The sequence below is a fragment of the Podarcis filfolensis genome, assembly GCF_964270895.1.
Source record: "Podarcis filfolensis genome assembly, chromosome: 3".
Taxonomy (NCBI): domain Eukaryota; kingdom Metazoa; phylum Chordata; class Lepidosauria; order Squamata; family Lacertidae; genus Podarcis; species Podarcis filfolensis.
In genome coordinates this window covers 66,089,939-66,103,643 of record NC_139606.1, presented here as the reverse complement: position 1 = coordinate 66,103,643, position 13,705 = coordinate 66,089,939, and the positions used below count along the sequence as shown (strand labels likewise).

The window sequence follows — 13,705 nt, the reverse complement described above, 5'->3', positions numbered from 1 at the left end:
TTTGTCCGGGTCATGTGGCCAGCATGACTAAGCTGCTTCTGGCGAACCAGAGCAGTGCACAGAAAACACCGTTTACCTTCCCGCCACAGCGGTGCCTATTTATCTACTTGCACCTTGATGTGCTTTCGAACTGCTAGGTTGGAAGGAGCAGGGACCGAGCAACGGGAGCTCACCCCATCGCGGGGATTCAAACCGCTGACCTTCTAATTGGCAAGCCCTAGGATCTGTGGTTTAGACCACAGCGCCACCATTTAGACCATAGCGCCACCCATGTCCCACTTAGTGTTTAGCACCCCTTTAATTTCAGCTTGCAAGCAACCAATATGGGAAAGTGCATGTGCATATATGTTTAACTTTTAAGAACCCCTTTAGACCATGAGAATGCCATATTTAATTCCCCATCCCCATCCCATTCAGTTCAGGGTCCAATTCTAACATTTAGTGAAATTATCAAGTTCAGATAATGAATATGTGCTGAAAAATAAAGGTTCATTTTACTCTGCAGGTTTTATAAACTGTCTAAGGGCCTCTCCAGACTGTGGTGCCTTGTTTTGTAGATGTATTCAGCAACATGTCATTGATGCAATAATAGCACATTTGTGGTAGATTTATACTAGACCATCTTTCCATTTTATTAGTTCTGTGATACTACCCCAGTGTCATTACATTATTGCTGCATGAAGGGGTTAGGCTTGACTATTCAGGATGGCTTTCAGTCTGTATGGAAACATGCCTTCCTCAGAAAAAAACTCCAGCTATATAGATTCTCTTTAGGCTCTCTCGTTCCTCTGCCAGAGCACTCCAAGTCCAGCAAATCAACTAACTATCTTTCTGTACTCAGTCCAAAAGCATTGCCAAGGCTTCATGCTGGCACATTTAAATGCATTCTCCCCAGCAGTCCTGGAAGGAAGATACATTAAAAAAACCCTATCATGAAGGCAAGTGCCCCCGAGACTTGACACAGGTCAAATCAGTGATCCATGTCCTCTTCCTTTTGTCATAATCCAACTTAAATCTTTATTGAACCTTTCTTATCAAATCTAGCAGGGTGAGCAGATGCATTCCATGTCCTTCTACTCCTTTTGGTTCAAAATGCATCTATCACTCGCAGTGTGAACCGATCCCACTTTGTAATCTTCCTCTTTGGAGTTCATGACATGATTACATCTTTTAAGTTGTTGATGCCTATTTATTCCACTCTATGCTATTCTTCTTATTTACCTCATTCTTTTATTTTATTTTATCATCTTTTACTCTATTATTCCACATTTTAAGACTGTGTTCTATGTGCTTTTTATTTTGTTTCCTTGGTGCTTGTCATTGACAGCAACAATAAATATTTTATTTGACTGTAGCACAACAGAAGTGGGACGAAAACCAGAATATTTGTGGTATTTGTGGAGTCGCAGGATTTCAGCAGGAAGCAATGGAACATCCACTGACTGCAAAGAAAGCAGCATCACTGCTCTCAATCTTCAGCAGGCATAAACAGTATTGAAATTAGGATCGTGTAGAACAGGCCCAACACCATCATGAGCACAACTCATGAAGGCACAATAAAATGGTGTGTGGAGGAGCCATAACCATGTAGGTGTCTCAACATGGAAGATAAGGCATATGCCATTTTTTTAAATCTTCAAAATTAAATCTGAAGCAAAATGCAACACTATACATTAAAAAGCAATTAAGATCCATTCTTCACACCTTTCCTGGGCACAGTGGAGTCTTTCGCCTTAAAATAAGTTGGTCAATAGTTTCTTTCAATGGAATGCTGTAAGGAGACTTGAGTTAACACAACTTTATCAGGTTGCTTCTGTACTCAAAACAGGTTGGCAAAGTAAGAACACCTTTCACTTCTGCTAATGGTTAAAATACACGTAAAACAAAGCCCCAATTTGTTGCATTTATTTGAGTAAATATCTGGTAAATAAAGTCATTGATAAAACATTACAAAATTAAATACATTTTAAAAAGCTTGCCAGTATACATAAAGTCCACAAACATGTATTTCTTCTTTTAAAAAATAATATTATGTTCAGAGCACCCTTGATATAAAATGCCAGACTAGCATCTACCAGCAGATGGTAGCTTGTGAAACATTTAGAATGTTTTCCTGAAGTGTTAGGGATTCCGGCTTTCACAACTAAGAACCAGTACCACCCACACAACCTACCAAGTCTGATGCCAAAGTTGGAGAATCAGTCTAATATTCTTGTCACAAGAAGGGAGGGCAGGAAGAAACTGCACTGGGCCAATATTACATGGTTTTGTTTGGTTTCACTTGCATTTCCTCATCTGGAAACCTTCAAATGGCATCAACCCTTCCCTGGCTGTTGCATCAGACCCTTAGGCAGTAGGTTAACACAATCCTAACAGACCATGAGGTGAAGAGGAGATGATCTGGCTAAGCATCAAAAGTCAATAAAATAAGTTCAAAGTCTACAAAATTAAGCCCTTGAAACCCCCTAGCTTGCTCATATGTTGCTTTGTGAATGAGTCTATTCACCCCAATGCTTTAAATGCATTTAGAAACAGTGGCAGCATTGACTTTTAACAAATTGCCTCCCTCCCCCACCCCCAACATCACATCTGCTACAACTTTCGTTTAAATTGTTAACTAGACCACATTTCCCTTCCAACCATGTGAAGCAAAACGTAACACTCACTCGATAATTTATGCACATAAGCACAAGAACCTTAACATCCATGAGTCTGGTGCACAACTTAATGAAACAACCCAACTGGTTGCAAAGGAAGAGCACCCCCTAGTAGTTCTATACAGAATTCGTCAGGTAGGATTACTGTCTGGGACAGCGGAAGTCTCTCTAAATTTGGCGTTTCCCCAACTACTTTGAGCATCCTCAGGTAGTAAAAGCAGCATCCATAATGTTGATATCCATGATAAAAAAACAACTGACACTTTAAAAAAAGCCTTAAAAACAGAAGTCGTCAAATTCATTAAAATGTCAGAACTCAACCAAAAAGTAATAATAAATTGCTCATAAAGACCGAACTAGAAGTTGATCTATTGAAAGTCCCAGTTTAGCAGCCACATCTCTCAAGAGGGCTCTGCTTCCAGTTATATACTCTTCTTCTGAGGAGGGCTCAATTTTCTCATCCCTCTTATCCGAGTTAGCAGTTCTTTGATAAAATCCTACAAAAACAAAGAATTGGGGGAAACGTGTCATTAGAAAAATCACCAAGAAAGTGCAACCCCTACCCACGCATTCATTCTAACACAACATTCAAAGCAAGACTAGGCCATGGACTCCTGAATGCATGTTTTAACAAAAGGCTGCCTTCAAAATCCCAGTGATCCAGATTGAGCACAGTTGCCGGTAAGAGTTTATACAAGCTGGAACCCAGAAAAAGACTATCAGCGGCAGAAGAGGGGAACGTCTCCCCTAGTGACCCCATTGGCCCTACGTGCAACCAAAGGGCATACTTTGCCCAGACCTAATGCCTCCTCCCCACTCCCTTTCTCTCAATCACAATGGTGGCAGAGGGAAATTGATCCCGTTCACACACACACACGCTTCCCTCCCACCTGCCAGCAGAGAACATTCGCTAAGTTTCTAGCTATCTCCATATATTCCTGCTGTGGAGATGCATTTTGAAACATGAGCACTGACTTCTAAAGGAGCCAGCTTATGTCCCCCATTTGGAGTTCCATCTGAATAAATCAAAAGACTACTGTATACATCTCCTGCTCAAACATGAATGGCACCTGCATCACTAAACACTCTCTGCTTTGCTGTGAAGTTTCAAGAGAGTTCTATTTCTAGCCTGCTTACTGGGAAAAGGACAGTGCGTGTATTAATAGTACAGAGGCATTAGTCATTTACAATACCCAAACATTTCCTAGAGGCTTGTAAAGCCAGAGTGCCTCTTTCTAGGCAACAGATTTATGTGGCTTCTGCACATCTCCAGAATTTCCACTGGCAAGCTGTGACTGGGGTTCACATTAGGAGTTCTCAAGTCACACGTGGTTCTCAGCAGCACCAAGTGCCTGGTACAGTTGTTCATAAAGTTGTGCAACACTCCAATAGATTGGCTGTTTCAGTCTGACTGAATCTGCTCACATACACACAGAAGGTCAGAGATTTTCCCTGCTGCTTGCAAAGTATGTGTTTTCCCAGGTTGATGCCACATGCCCAGAAAAGTATTTTTAGCTGCTGGCATCCACTAAACAAGCTTACTTTTAAGATAAGACAGCCACATCAAAACATTGTGTCATTCATTTCTTACAGATGACTAACTACAGGAGAGAGAGAGGGAGAGGGAGAGGGAGAGGGAGAGGGAGAGGGAGAGGGAGAGAGAGAGAGAGAGAGAGAGAGAGAGAGAGAGAGAGAGAGAGAGAGAGAGACTCTCTTTCTGCCTCTGTTGTAGAAAGCAACAAAGGAATCATGGAAGCAGTGAACAACCTGACAAGTATATATAGTATGCTTGTTTAGCACAGTATAAAAGCTGGTGTCTCAAATGCCCTTATTTTACAATACACAGAAGACACCCAAACACATCACCATGATGCTATGTGCAGCTGCACAACACACTTTCAAGTTACTAAACACAGGAAGCTGTTATATAATAATTTGGACCACTGACCCATCTAACTCAATACTGACTACACTGATTAGTTCACCAGGAATTCAGGCAGGAAATTTTTCCAGCCTTACCTGGAGATGCCAGGGACTGAAACTGAAGGATGCACAACACAAGCTTCAAGACTGAGCTATGGCCCTTCCACAACAGTTAATTTTTCATTCCACATTGATTCTTCTGTTTGTCATAATTTTTCAGGTGGTAGATTTCATAACACTCAACAAAAGGCTCATGCTCAATTTACAGTTGCCTTTAACAAGGAACAACTAGGAAAATTCTATGTGCTATATACCTTTATCCCCTTACCCTTTAATCTTACAAGGGATCGATTAAAGGACAGGTGATATGGATGCAAATATTTGTACTTAGAAACTGCAACAGAGGATTGTTGCAGGAAGACCGTCAGTAGTCCACTACTGTTGCTTTTAACAAACAAATAACGTGTAGATCTTAAACACATGTCGACATAGACCAACACTGCACACATTTATGGAATATCTATTCAGCTTCCCCATGCAACTACAGTGATGAGCATACACACACATTTTAAATATGTGTGCAATGTCTGCCCAGCATGTGTTTGTTGCAGGAAGACCACCAGTGCTCCTCACAGCCACATGGGAAGCTACCTGAGTTAATAAGGATTTGAAACATGGCAGAGGAGTACCAGAGAGGCAGATCATTGGGCAGTGTGGCTTAACACAATTTGAGATCCAACTATCTCGTCAAAAGTATAATGGCAAAGTATTCAAATAACTCCATTAACATGGATCTAGATTATGGCTATCTGTGCAAGTTTATTCATTTGGGTAAGGCAAGCTGATTTGTACACACTAAACTATCATCATGTTCTTAAATTTAAAACAGTATAAGATTGGTTTACCTCTGTGGGTTTGTAGCAATCTACAAGCGCTTCCTAGAAACAAAATAAGAGCATCAGTTGTTTTAATAAGGGCAGTCTTCCTTCATCCTTCTTGCATCTAAGGATTGGACACTTTCAGAGTAACCACCACATTTGCTGGGGAATAGACATCTTTTCTATGTCAGTATTTCATGGTCTAGGGGAAATAGGTAAACAAGTTCTGCCTACTGCAATCAATGCCTGGATTCATAGTACTTTACTCCACAATTAAGGGTTTATCTTTCATTTCTCCCAAGTTATACCTAGAATGGGATTGAGGTAAAAGACTATTCTACATTGCAGCAGTAACCTCCACACCTACCCCAATAGCTCTGCACAGAAAATTATTCTAGGTTTGCGATTCAGACAGTGAAGAACTAATTACCATAGGTTGCCCATGTATCTTAATTGCTGTCCCAAGTTGGTAAAATCAAACTAACTTGTAATTTGAGTGCTCTCTCCTCTTCATTAGCAGCATCAAGAAGGTCATCAATGTCGATTTCTACATCAGGCATCTCTTCCTCCTGGGAAAAAGAGGAAGTTCAGAACTATATCATTCAATTTCATTTTAGCCAGGTTAAAAAGCTGAATAGCAATCTCGCACACATACATTCACACCTCACTCTACCACCTGCTGGTTTGGTCCTAATAAGACTTGTGGCATGCAGAGACCCAATTCTTCCCTAATACACCACCATGTGAACTGGAGCATGAAACAGACCAAGAGGTGAAAGCACCTGTTTGGTGGGCTTTTTGAGAAACACATTGAAATGTGTAGAGGCTGAAATATCTTGCTTATCCATTTAAGAAACCAAGAGCAGCACATTACCTGGTAAAAATAATGCAGTTTTGCAGGTGTAAAGAGAAGCAGACTAAAGGAGAGACCTGCAAAGTATTCAAAGAGGGTTACGTCCCTTTTCCCGCTTCATTTCAGCTCCAGAAAAAAGATGACTTTTTATTTTACTTACCATATTTTATTTATCAGATTTGCATACCGCCCTTCATCAAAAGATCTCACTTTTCACACCTACATTATGGGAGCAGCGTAACTTAGAGAAAATGTATTTCTTTCCATTCTGATAATTCCTACAGCATAATTTTTATTATTTTATTTAATACTAGCTGGAAGTGTTCAGGGCTGCCCATGAATTTTTTGAAACCACTTTCCAAAATATGTAGTAAACTTCATAAAATTTATATACCACTTGAGTGTAAAATAAATCCTCAAAGTGATTTACAAAGAGAATAAAACAATAACATTATCAATAAAAACATTAAGCTATGTAAAACATTCAAATCAGCAATAAAAATCAGCAATAATTCCTAAATCAAATGTTGGGAACAAGAATTCTGATCCTAAAAGGATGCATTTAAGCCTAATTAGAGGTCATAACAGCTGGTTAGGACATTAAATTTTACACCTTTGAAGCTAAAGGATTAGTTGCCTGTTAATGCTAATCTAAGTGTGTTGCTATCAGAGTACATTGTGGTTGTGAAGATGGCATATACCAGCCCTATGAAGAGAGACCATGGTGGGAAGGAAGTTGCCATAAACATGGCATTTAGGAGAGTTGGGTTTCACTGAAGAATTTTCAAGGCAGAAAAGAAATCATTAGTAAATATTTGTTCTGTAGGGCTAACTACAAGAAAACCAGCCAAGAAAGCCAAATAAATGCACACACACATCTGAGTCAAGGTAAACTGTGGAGAAAAAGGCTACAATTCTAGTCTTTGTGACTGAAGATTTCCCACAAGCCTTCAAACACTTGCATCTGGAGGAATCTTCATGTTTCTTCACATCTGTGTGTGCCCCAGGGTCTGCCCCTTAGTACAAGAAGAGACGGTTTAAAACAGCCTTTATGTTGGTGTGAGCTCATCTACACCAACAGATGGGCAGCTTTTTATTATTTAAAGAGGATATAAAGACTTTGAAGTCATTAAACCGATTCAAAACAAGTCATAACATTATTTGCCTAAAAGTCACTCTTGGGTGCAACCCAGCTCCTACCAAGGCACAAACTCCATTTCACTTCACTCAACCTTGAGACAAACTTCACATATGCCCAACAGGCATTAACAGAAGCTGGACCAGACCCTTAGTTTACAAACTGTCATCTGTACGCCTCCCCCCCAATAGCTCTGTTTTCATAAGTTAAAAAAAATAAAATGTCAAGACTGACTACATCTGAGAGATGACAGCATGCTAGTCTATCAAGACATCTGCCCTATCATTAAAAAAGGGTTATAAAAAGGAGTCAGTACTCTTACAACAACAAAAATAGTTTGATGGTGGTTTGGAGGTTTGTTTAGTTTGCTTAAATGTTTGGTAAGAAGATGACATTAACTGTAATTCTTGTTGTAGTCCTCTCAGCATCACTGAAGGGGAGGTAATGACTTTTTTTTAAAAAAAGGACTTTTTGGCACTACTCTGTTTTCCAAGACTAGTATAAGTTCAGCCATCCCTTTTGCAATCAGCTCCTTTACTTCAGTCCCACTTGGGCTACTTTGAATGCTCCTGCAATTGAAGAGGTGGCTGCAATTATTCTGAGACCAAGGGCTTTGGGGCCCACCAGAAATATTTACAATTTGCTCCCTCTGAAGTGCTCGGCAATTCACTTCAAACACAACTCTCTTAAATTAAAGGCATAAGGAAAGCATGAAAAACACGTGGTGGGGTTTGTAGAAGTTGTTTAGAAGCAGGGAGAGGGAACATAAACCATACTTCTTGACAGATTGTGTTAAGAGGATTCTTAAATCTGAGGATTTGTTGAGACAGTACTTTTTCAGTTTTGTAAAGTATCCTCAGTAAGCAACTATGTCAAAGGAGCTCATCTCGCTCTATCGGCCGAGGGAGCTGGCGTTTGTCCACAGACAGCTTCTGGGTCATGTGGCCAGTATGACTAAGCCGCTTCTGGCAAACCAGAGCAGCGCATAGAAACGCCGTTTATCTTCCCGCCGAAGCGGTACCTATTTCTCTACTTGCACTTTGATGTGCTTTCAAACTGCTAGGTGGGCAGGAGCTGGGCCCAAACAATGGGAGCTCACCCCGTCGCGGGGATTCGAACCGCTGACCTTCTGATTGACAAGCCCAAGAGGCTCAGTGGTTTAGACCACAGAGCCACCCGTGTCCCCATACTATTTAAGAAAGCACCAAATAATGCTGCATCTTGACCCTTTGATCAAGGCTTCAGCTCTAATCAGGGGTCTTCCCCAAAGGTGCCTAACAGATTTCAATCATGCATCTGAGTTGTATGTTGCCATGTTTTTTGGATCACCTTTGCTCATGCATTTGCACTTTTATAAAATGTACAAGTTTTATGAACAGCTCCCAATAAAAGTCAGTTGCATCCAGTTGAAAAAGTAGTTATTCCAAGTTGCTAGCTACTTAAATCTAATCAGGAGCTGGTTACTTAGAAGCTCAAGTTGCCACCAGGCAATTCACAAAGCCAAGGAAAAGGTCCCTCTTAGGAGTGTGGCACTTTATATTTTATGGAGTAAACCAGAGCCAGGTGTTGTTTGGCTCCAACTCCCACCAGCCCAGCCAGCATGGTCAATGGTCAGGAATGTTGAGAGCTGTTGACGAGCATCATCTGGGACAAAGTAGATAATAATTTCTTTGCATGTTGGATATTTGGAGACCCACATGCAGTGCCAGCTGTCTATTATATACTAAAATTGTCATGTAATATTCTTATTGATATAGGAATTGTTGATCAAAATATTATTTTGCACCGAGCACTATTAATATCTAGTTTCTTCATCGTCTCAACCTGTGCTATAGGAAGCAATTCCTTCTTCTCATAAGGAAACAAAAGTAGCTTGCCTGTGGCCCATTTACAATTGTAAACTGTTCTACAGAATGACAGCTTATACCACAACTGCTACAGCATGCTGACAAGTCTCCCATAACAACACAGTTTCTAAATTACATGCATCTTTTTTTAGAAGTCTGATGGTATCCAGACACAAATATAGACATTTGTTTAGCAAAGAAATGTCTCTTCTGTTTACCACTCTACTTTGATTATTCATCCAACTGAAAGGAAATACCCTTTCTTCACAATAGCCAATTAGCTCTCCCCATACCACTTTGGGGAAAGAGATTCATTTATAGAATTTTAATTAGGCTTTTAATGGCAAAGTTTAACATATGATGCTTGGCATAAGCCTATTTTTAAAAACATGAAATAAAAAACCAAAAGTGTGCACAACTGACACCAATCATTGTCTTAGAGAGCCTACTCATACCAGCAAAAGCAAAACCACAGTATTTGAGAACTACCACTTCCCTCTACTTCAAAGGAAGTGTTGACCTTTCCACTGATCACTGCCCACATGAGATTATTCTGATCTGGATCTGGATAGAGTTCCATTCACACAACTGGGCTTTCCTGGACTCCTTCCCATTGCTGCTCCTCAAAAAGCTATTCCTCAAGAGTCAGGTGACACTCCAGAACTAAAAGTGACGCAACAGATGGGGATGCAGTGAGCAATGGTGAATCTGAAATTAGTAACTTCCCTGTTGTCCAGCAGAAGTGGTCTTCTTTTCATCCAAGACTTTGGACCCAAGCCTTAAGGGTGGTCAGCCTGTGGCCCTCCAGGTTATCACTAGCAATGCTATCTGGGGGATGAAGGACAGCTGTAGTAAAACAACCTATGGAGGACCACAGATTCTCTGCTCGTGCCTAAATAAAACTTATTTTTCTAATTTACATTACCTCTTGTTTCTGTACTCCCCACCGTCCCACCTACTTTATGGATGAAAACTTGCACTCTCCACACACATTTTGAATACATAAAACACACCTTGCTTTTGGCCACTTGATATGGAAAAAAAAACCTTGCTTTTTCATAGAATCATAGAATGAATTTTATTATTTCAATCACAGACCAGTTCCAGCCCACATACAATGTCAAGGAAGTCATAAAACACGACAGGGATACATTTGAATTTGCAATTAGGTATAACAGGGACAATACAGATATAGCAACAGTTTAAAAATATATAAATTAAAACTTAGACACTAACATATAACCTAAAATTATCATTTAAGGCCTTAATCATTATGATAACACAGCTTGTTCCTTAAGTTTTATAGCAATCACACAGAATTTGGCTACCCTTAACAAGATCTCAGGATCCTAGAATTGTGGAGTTGGAAGGGACCCTGAGGATCATCTAGTCCAACCCCCTGCAATGCCGCTATCCCATACAGGGCTCAAACCTGCAACCTTGGCGCTATCAGGACCACACTCTAACCAACTGAGCTATCCAGGCTTTTGTCTCATCCCAGCCAGTCCCAAGCTACTCCTGTGGCTGCTAGAAGAAAAAGATCAGAGCTTTCACCTCAGGTACGATGCACATTTTCCTGCTATAAGAACCACTACTGCAGAGGATCAGCACAGCTGAAAAGTGAATTACTTCACTTTGCTGCGGCGAATGACTGCAATTATGACAGGAGTTGCAAATTAGTGTGCTCCATTCAAAGACTTTGTCACGGGCAAGCTGGCACCAGCAAGCACAGCTAGGTCGCTGTGTGAATGAATGTCTGGATTTACTATTAAGTATTTTACTGTTAACAACCAGGGTTATTTTTAGACCATTTTCTAGTACCAAACTTAAAAGGGTGCTTTATAAAGATTTTGAAGAATGAAAAATTAGTTGGTGAAAGATTACCATTTAGGATGGGGTGAAATTATTAAGAGCTTTTGTTCTCTTGATCAAAGTTTAATCCTTTCCCATGAACTGTGACATTCAAATCTGGTAAGTGGGAAAGTATGGAATATTTAGAAAATGTTCATTTAAATTATTTCTTTAGTAAAGACCACCACGACTTCTGCAGTAGCTTTAATTTTTAGAAGCACAGGGTTCTTTGCACCCCTAATAAGTTGGGGAAACGGTGCCTGTAAAAATATTTTTCTTTTCCAGAAATAACCCCTCATCAACTGCTTTCTATCTCCGACAAAATCTGACATGCAAGCTTCAACTAGGCTAAGGTGTGTTCTTTGATGATTTATTGGTGTAAATCATACCAGTGAACATCCAACAACATGATGCAAGCTGGGCATCCCATCTGCCCAAGCAGCTAGACTGCTGTTTTAATGGCTTGTTAAAAGCTCAAAAAAACCCCAAACAGGCTGGTATTAGACACGCCCCCCCCCCCCCGAGAGAGACAGAGAGAGAGAGAGAGAGAGAGAGAGAGAGATTTTGGCTAGCATGATCTTGGACAACATTTCCAAATGGGGCACAAAAGCAACAAGAAGCAATGCTGAGCTATAACTCAGTAGATCTGGAAGGGATCTAGTTTCTTTCAGGCATGTAGGTGCTACTGACTTACATTTAGCGCAAGAAATGGTGGACCCTTTAAAGGGTAAAAACCTTGTCCCCTTTTAAGTAACTTGTATTGTCAGCCAATCCAATCCAAATAACTTGATTGTACTAGCCATTGGCCATGACAAATCTGATCATGACCCCATGCATTTGCTGAAAGGAGGGAGCTAGAACAGCTGTGGGCAATTTTTACGGAAGCCTCCCTCCTGCACAAAGGATTTCCTCAAAGTGAAACAAAGATTTCTATCCCTTTCTGCATCACTGAAGGCATTCCTCATGGGCAAATTAAGGGTGCTTGCCTCACCCAACATGCAACAGTTGCCTTTTGATATCACTGCACCTTTGCATTTCCCCCTTCTGTTGAAGGCTATAAAAGAAAAACGATGCAAAAAAACACCTGCCCCCAATCAATGCAGCTTTATATAGTTATCAACAGGCCAAAACACAAGTAGATTATTGAAGTCTTTGAGCATTTTCAAACAGTCACCTTTGCCCACTGCGGTGCGAACATTTAATCTTTGCTAACCAACAAACTTGGATTTCACAAACAGGTGAACATTCTGGCCACTGTAGGTTTTACATTTGCATTACAAACCCATTAAAGCAAGATCTGTTTCCCTATGTGAAAATGCTTTTATCCATGGATTGCGAAGGCTGGCGAATTGTACTTCATGCAGTACAAGTCTAGTCTGTCCTTCTTTCAAGCTTAAAGACTTCTTTATACATAGCACGTAAAACACACAATTCTCTAAATAGTGGGAAATCGCCTTGGAAGATGAAGATCATCATTATCATCATTTAAAGCCAGAGTGACACAGTCCCTTCCATCCAATGCTAGTCCTACTTAGAATAGGCTTAAAGGTAAAGGTAAAGGCCCCCTGACAGTTAAGTCCAGTCGCAAATGATGCTGGGGTTGTGGCGCTCATCTCGCTTTAATGGCCAAGGGAGCCGATGTTTGTCCGCAGACAGTTTTTCCAGGTCATGTGGCCAGAATGACTAAGCCACTTCTGGTGAAACCAGAGCAGTGCACAGAAACGCCGTTTACCTTCCCACCGCAGTGGTACCTATTTATCTACTTGCACGTGATTTGCTTTCGAACTGCTAGGTTAGCAGGAGCTGGAACTGAGCAACGGGAGCTCACCCCATTGGAATTTGAAAGCCCTGGGCTCAGTGGTTTACACCATGGACATATATAAGCCTAAATCAATCATGTCTATTAATTTTAATGAATTTACTCATTAAAAGTATTGGATATAAACCAATGTGTTTTAACTATACACTTGTCAAATTCCATATCCTGTGGCAGAAGCCCTCCATTTCACATAGAGTAGGACATGGTAGTTAAATGTGTTAGTAACTGATGTCAAGTACACACTTCAACATAAATTACAGAGGTAGGTAACCCAAAGTGTACCATTGGCGCTATTTGTGCTTGTTCCAGGTACAGTGGATTCTCTTAAAATGCTATAAAGGGAGAGCAAACGTGTATCAAGACAGGCAGGTGACCGATCAGCCACTGCAGCTTCTCCCTCCTGCTCCCGCCATTCACTGCCTACTCTAGAGGTTTTCAAACTTTTTGAGTTCATGACTCCCTTGACCAACTACATTCTTTCTGCAGCTCCCCTGTGGGACTCAAGAGCCCAGTTATGTCACCCCTTGCCTGCAGAGCTGGCAGCTTGTCACCCTTTTCTGAACACCCTTGTGGAGTGTTCCCTCAGCCTCCTCTCCTTTCCCTTCTCCCTGGGAGTCCTCTGGGCAGCCGGTGCTGCTGCCCCTGGTGTCTGAGCTGCCCCTCCTGGCCCCAAAAGAGGTGCCTCCTCACATTGCCCCATAGGGGCCTGGGATGAGGATTCCCCCAGCCTTAGTGGCCC

General features: G+C 41.0%; 1 protein-coding gene and 1 long non-coding RNA gene across 2 annotated transcripts in view; both read right to left on the bottom strand.

Annotated features, from left to right (window-relative positions):
- Positions 1-13,705, bottom strand: part of LOC310760100 — a 142,176-nt gene that overhangs the window by 57,352 nt on the left and 71,119 nt on the right. The window lies entirely within an intron of this gene.
- Positions 1,890-13,705, bottom strand: part of PPP1R14C (protein phosphatase 1 regulatory inhibitor subunit 14C) — a 38,142-nt gene continuing 26,326 nt past the window's right edge. The window contains exons 2-4 of the mRNA XM_083608054.1: positions 5,944-6,027; positions 5,486-5,518; positions 1,890-3,154 (exon numbers count right to left, since the gene is read on the bottom strand). Coding sequence (XP_083464180.1) covers positions 3,080-3,154; positions 5,486-5,518; positions 5,944-6,027 — 192 coding nt within the window. The 3' untranslated portion in view covers positions 1,890-3,079. The remainder of the gene's footprint in view (positions 3,155-5,485; positions 5,519-5,943; positions 6,028-13,705) is intronic.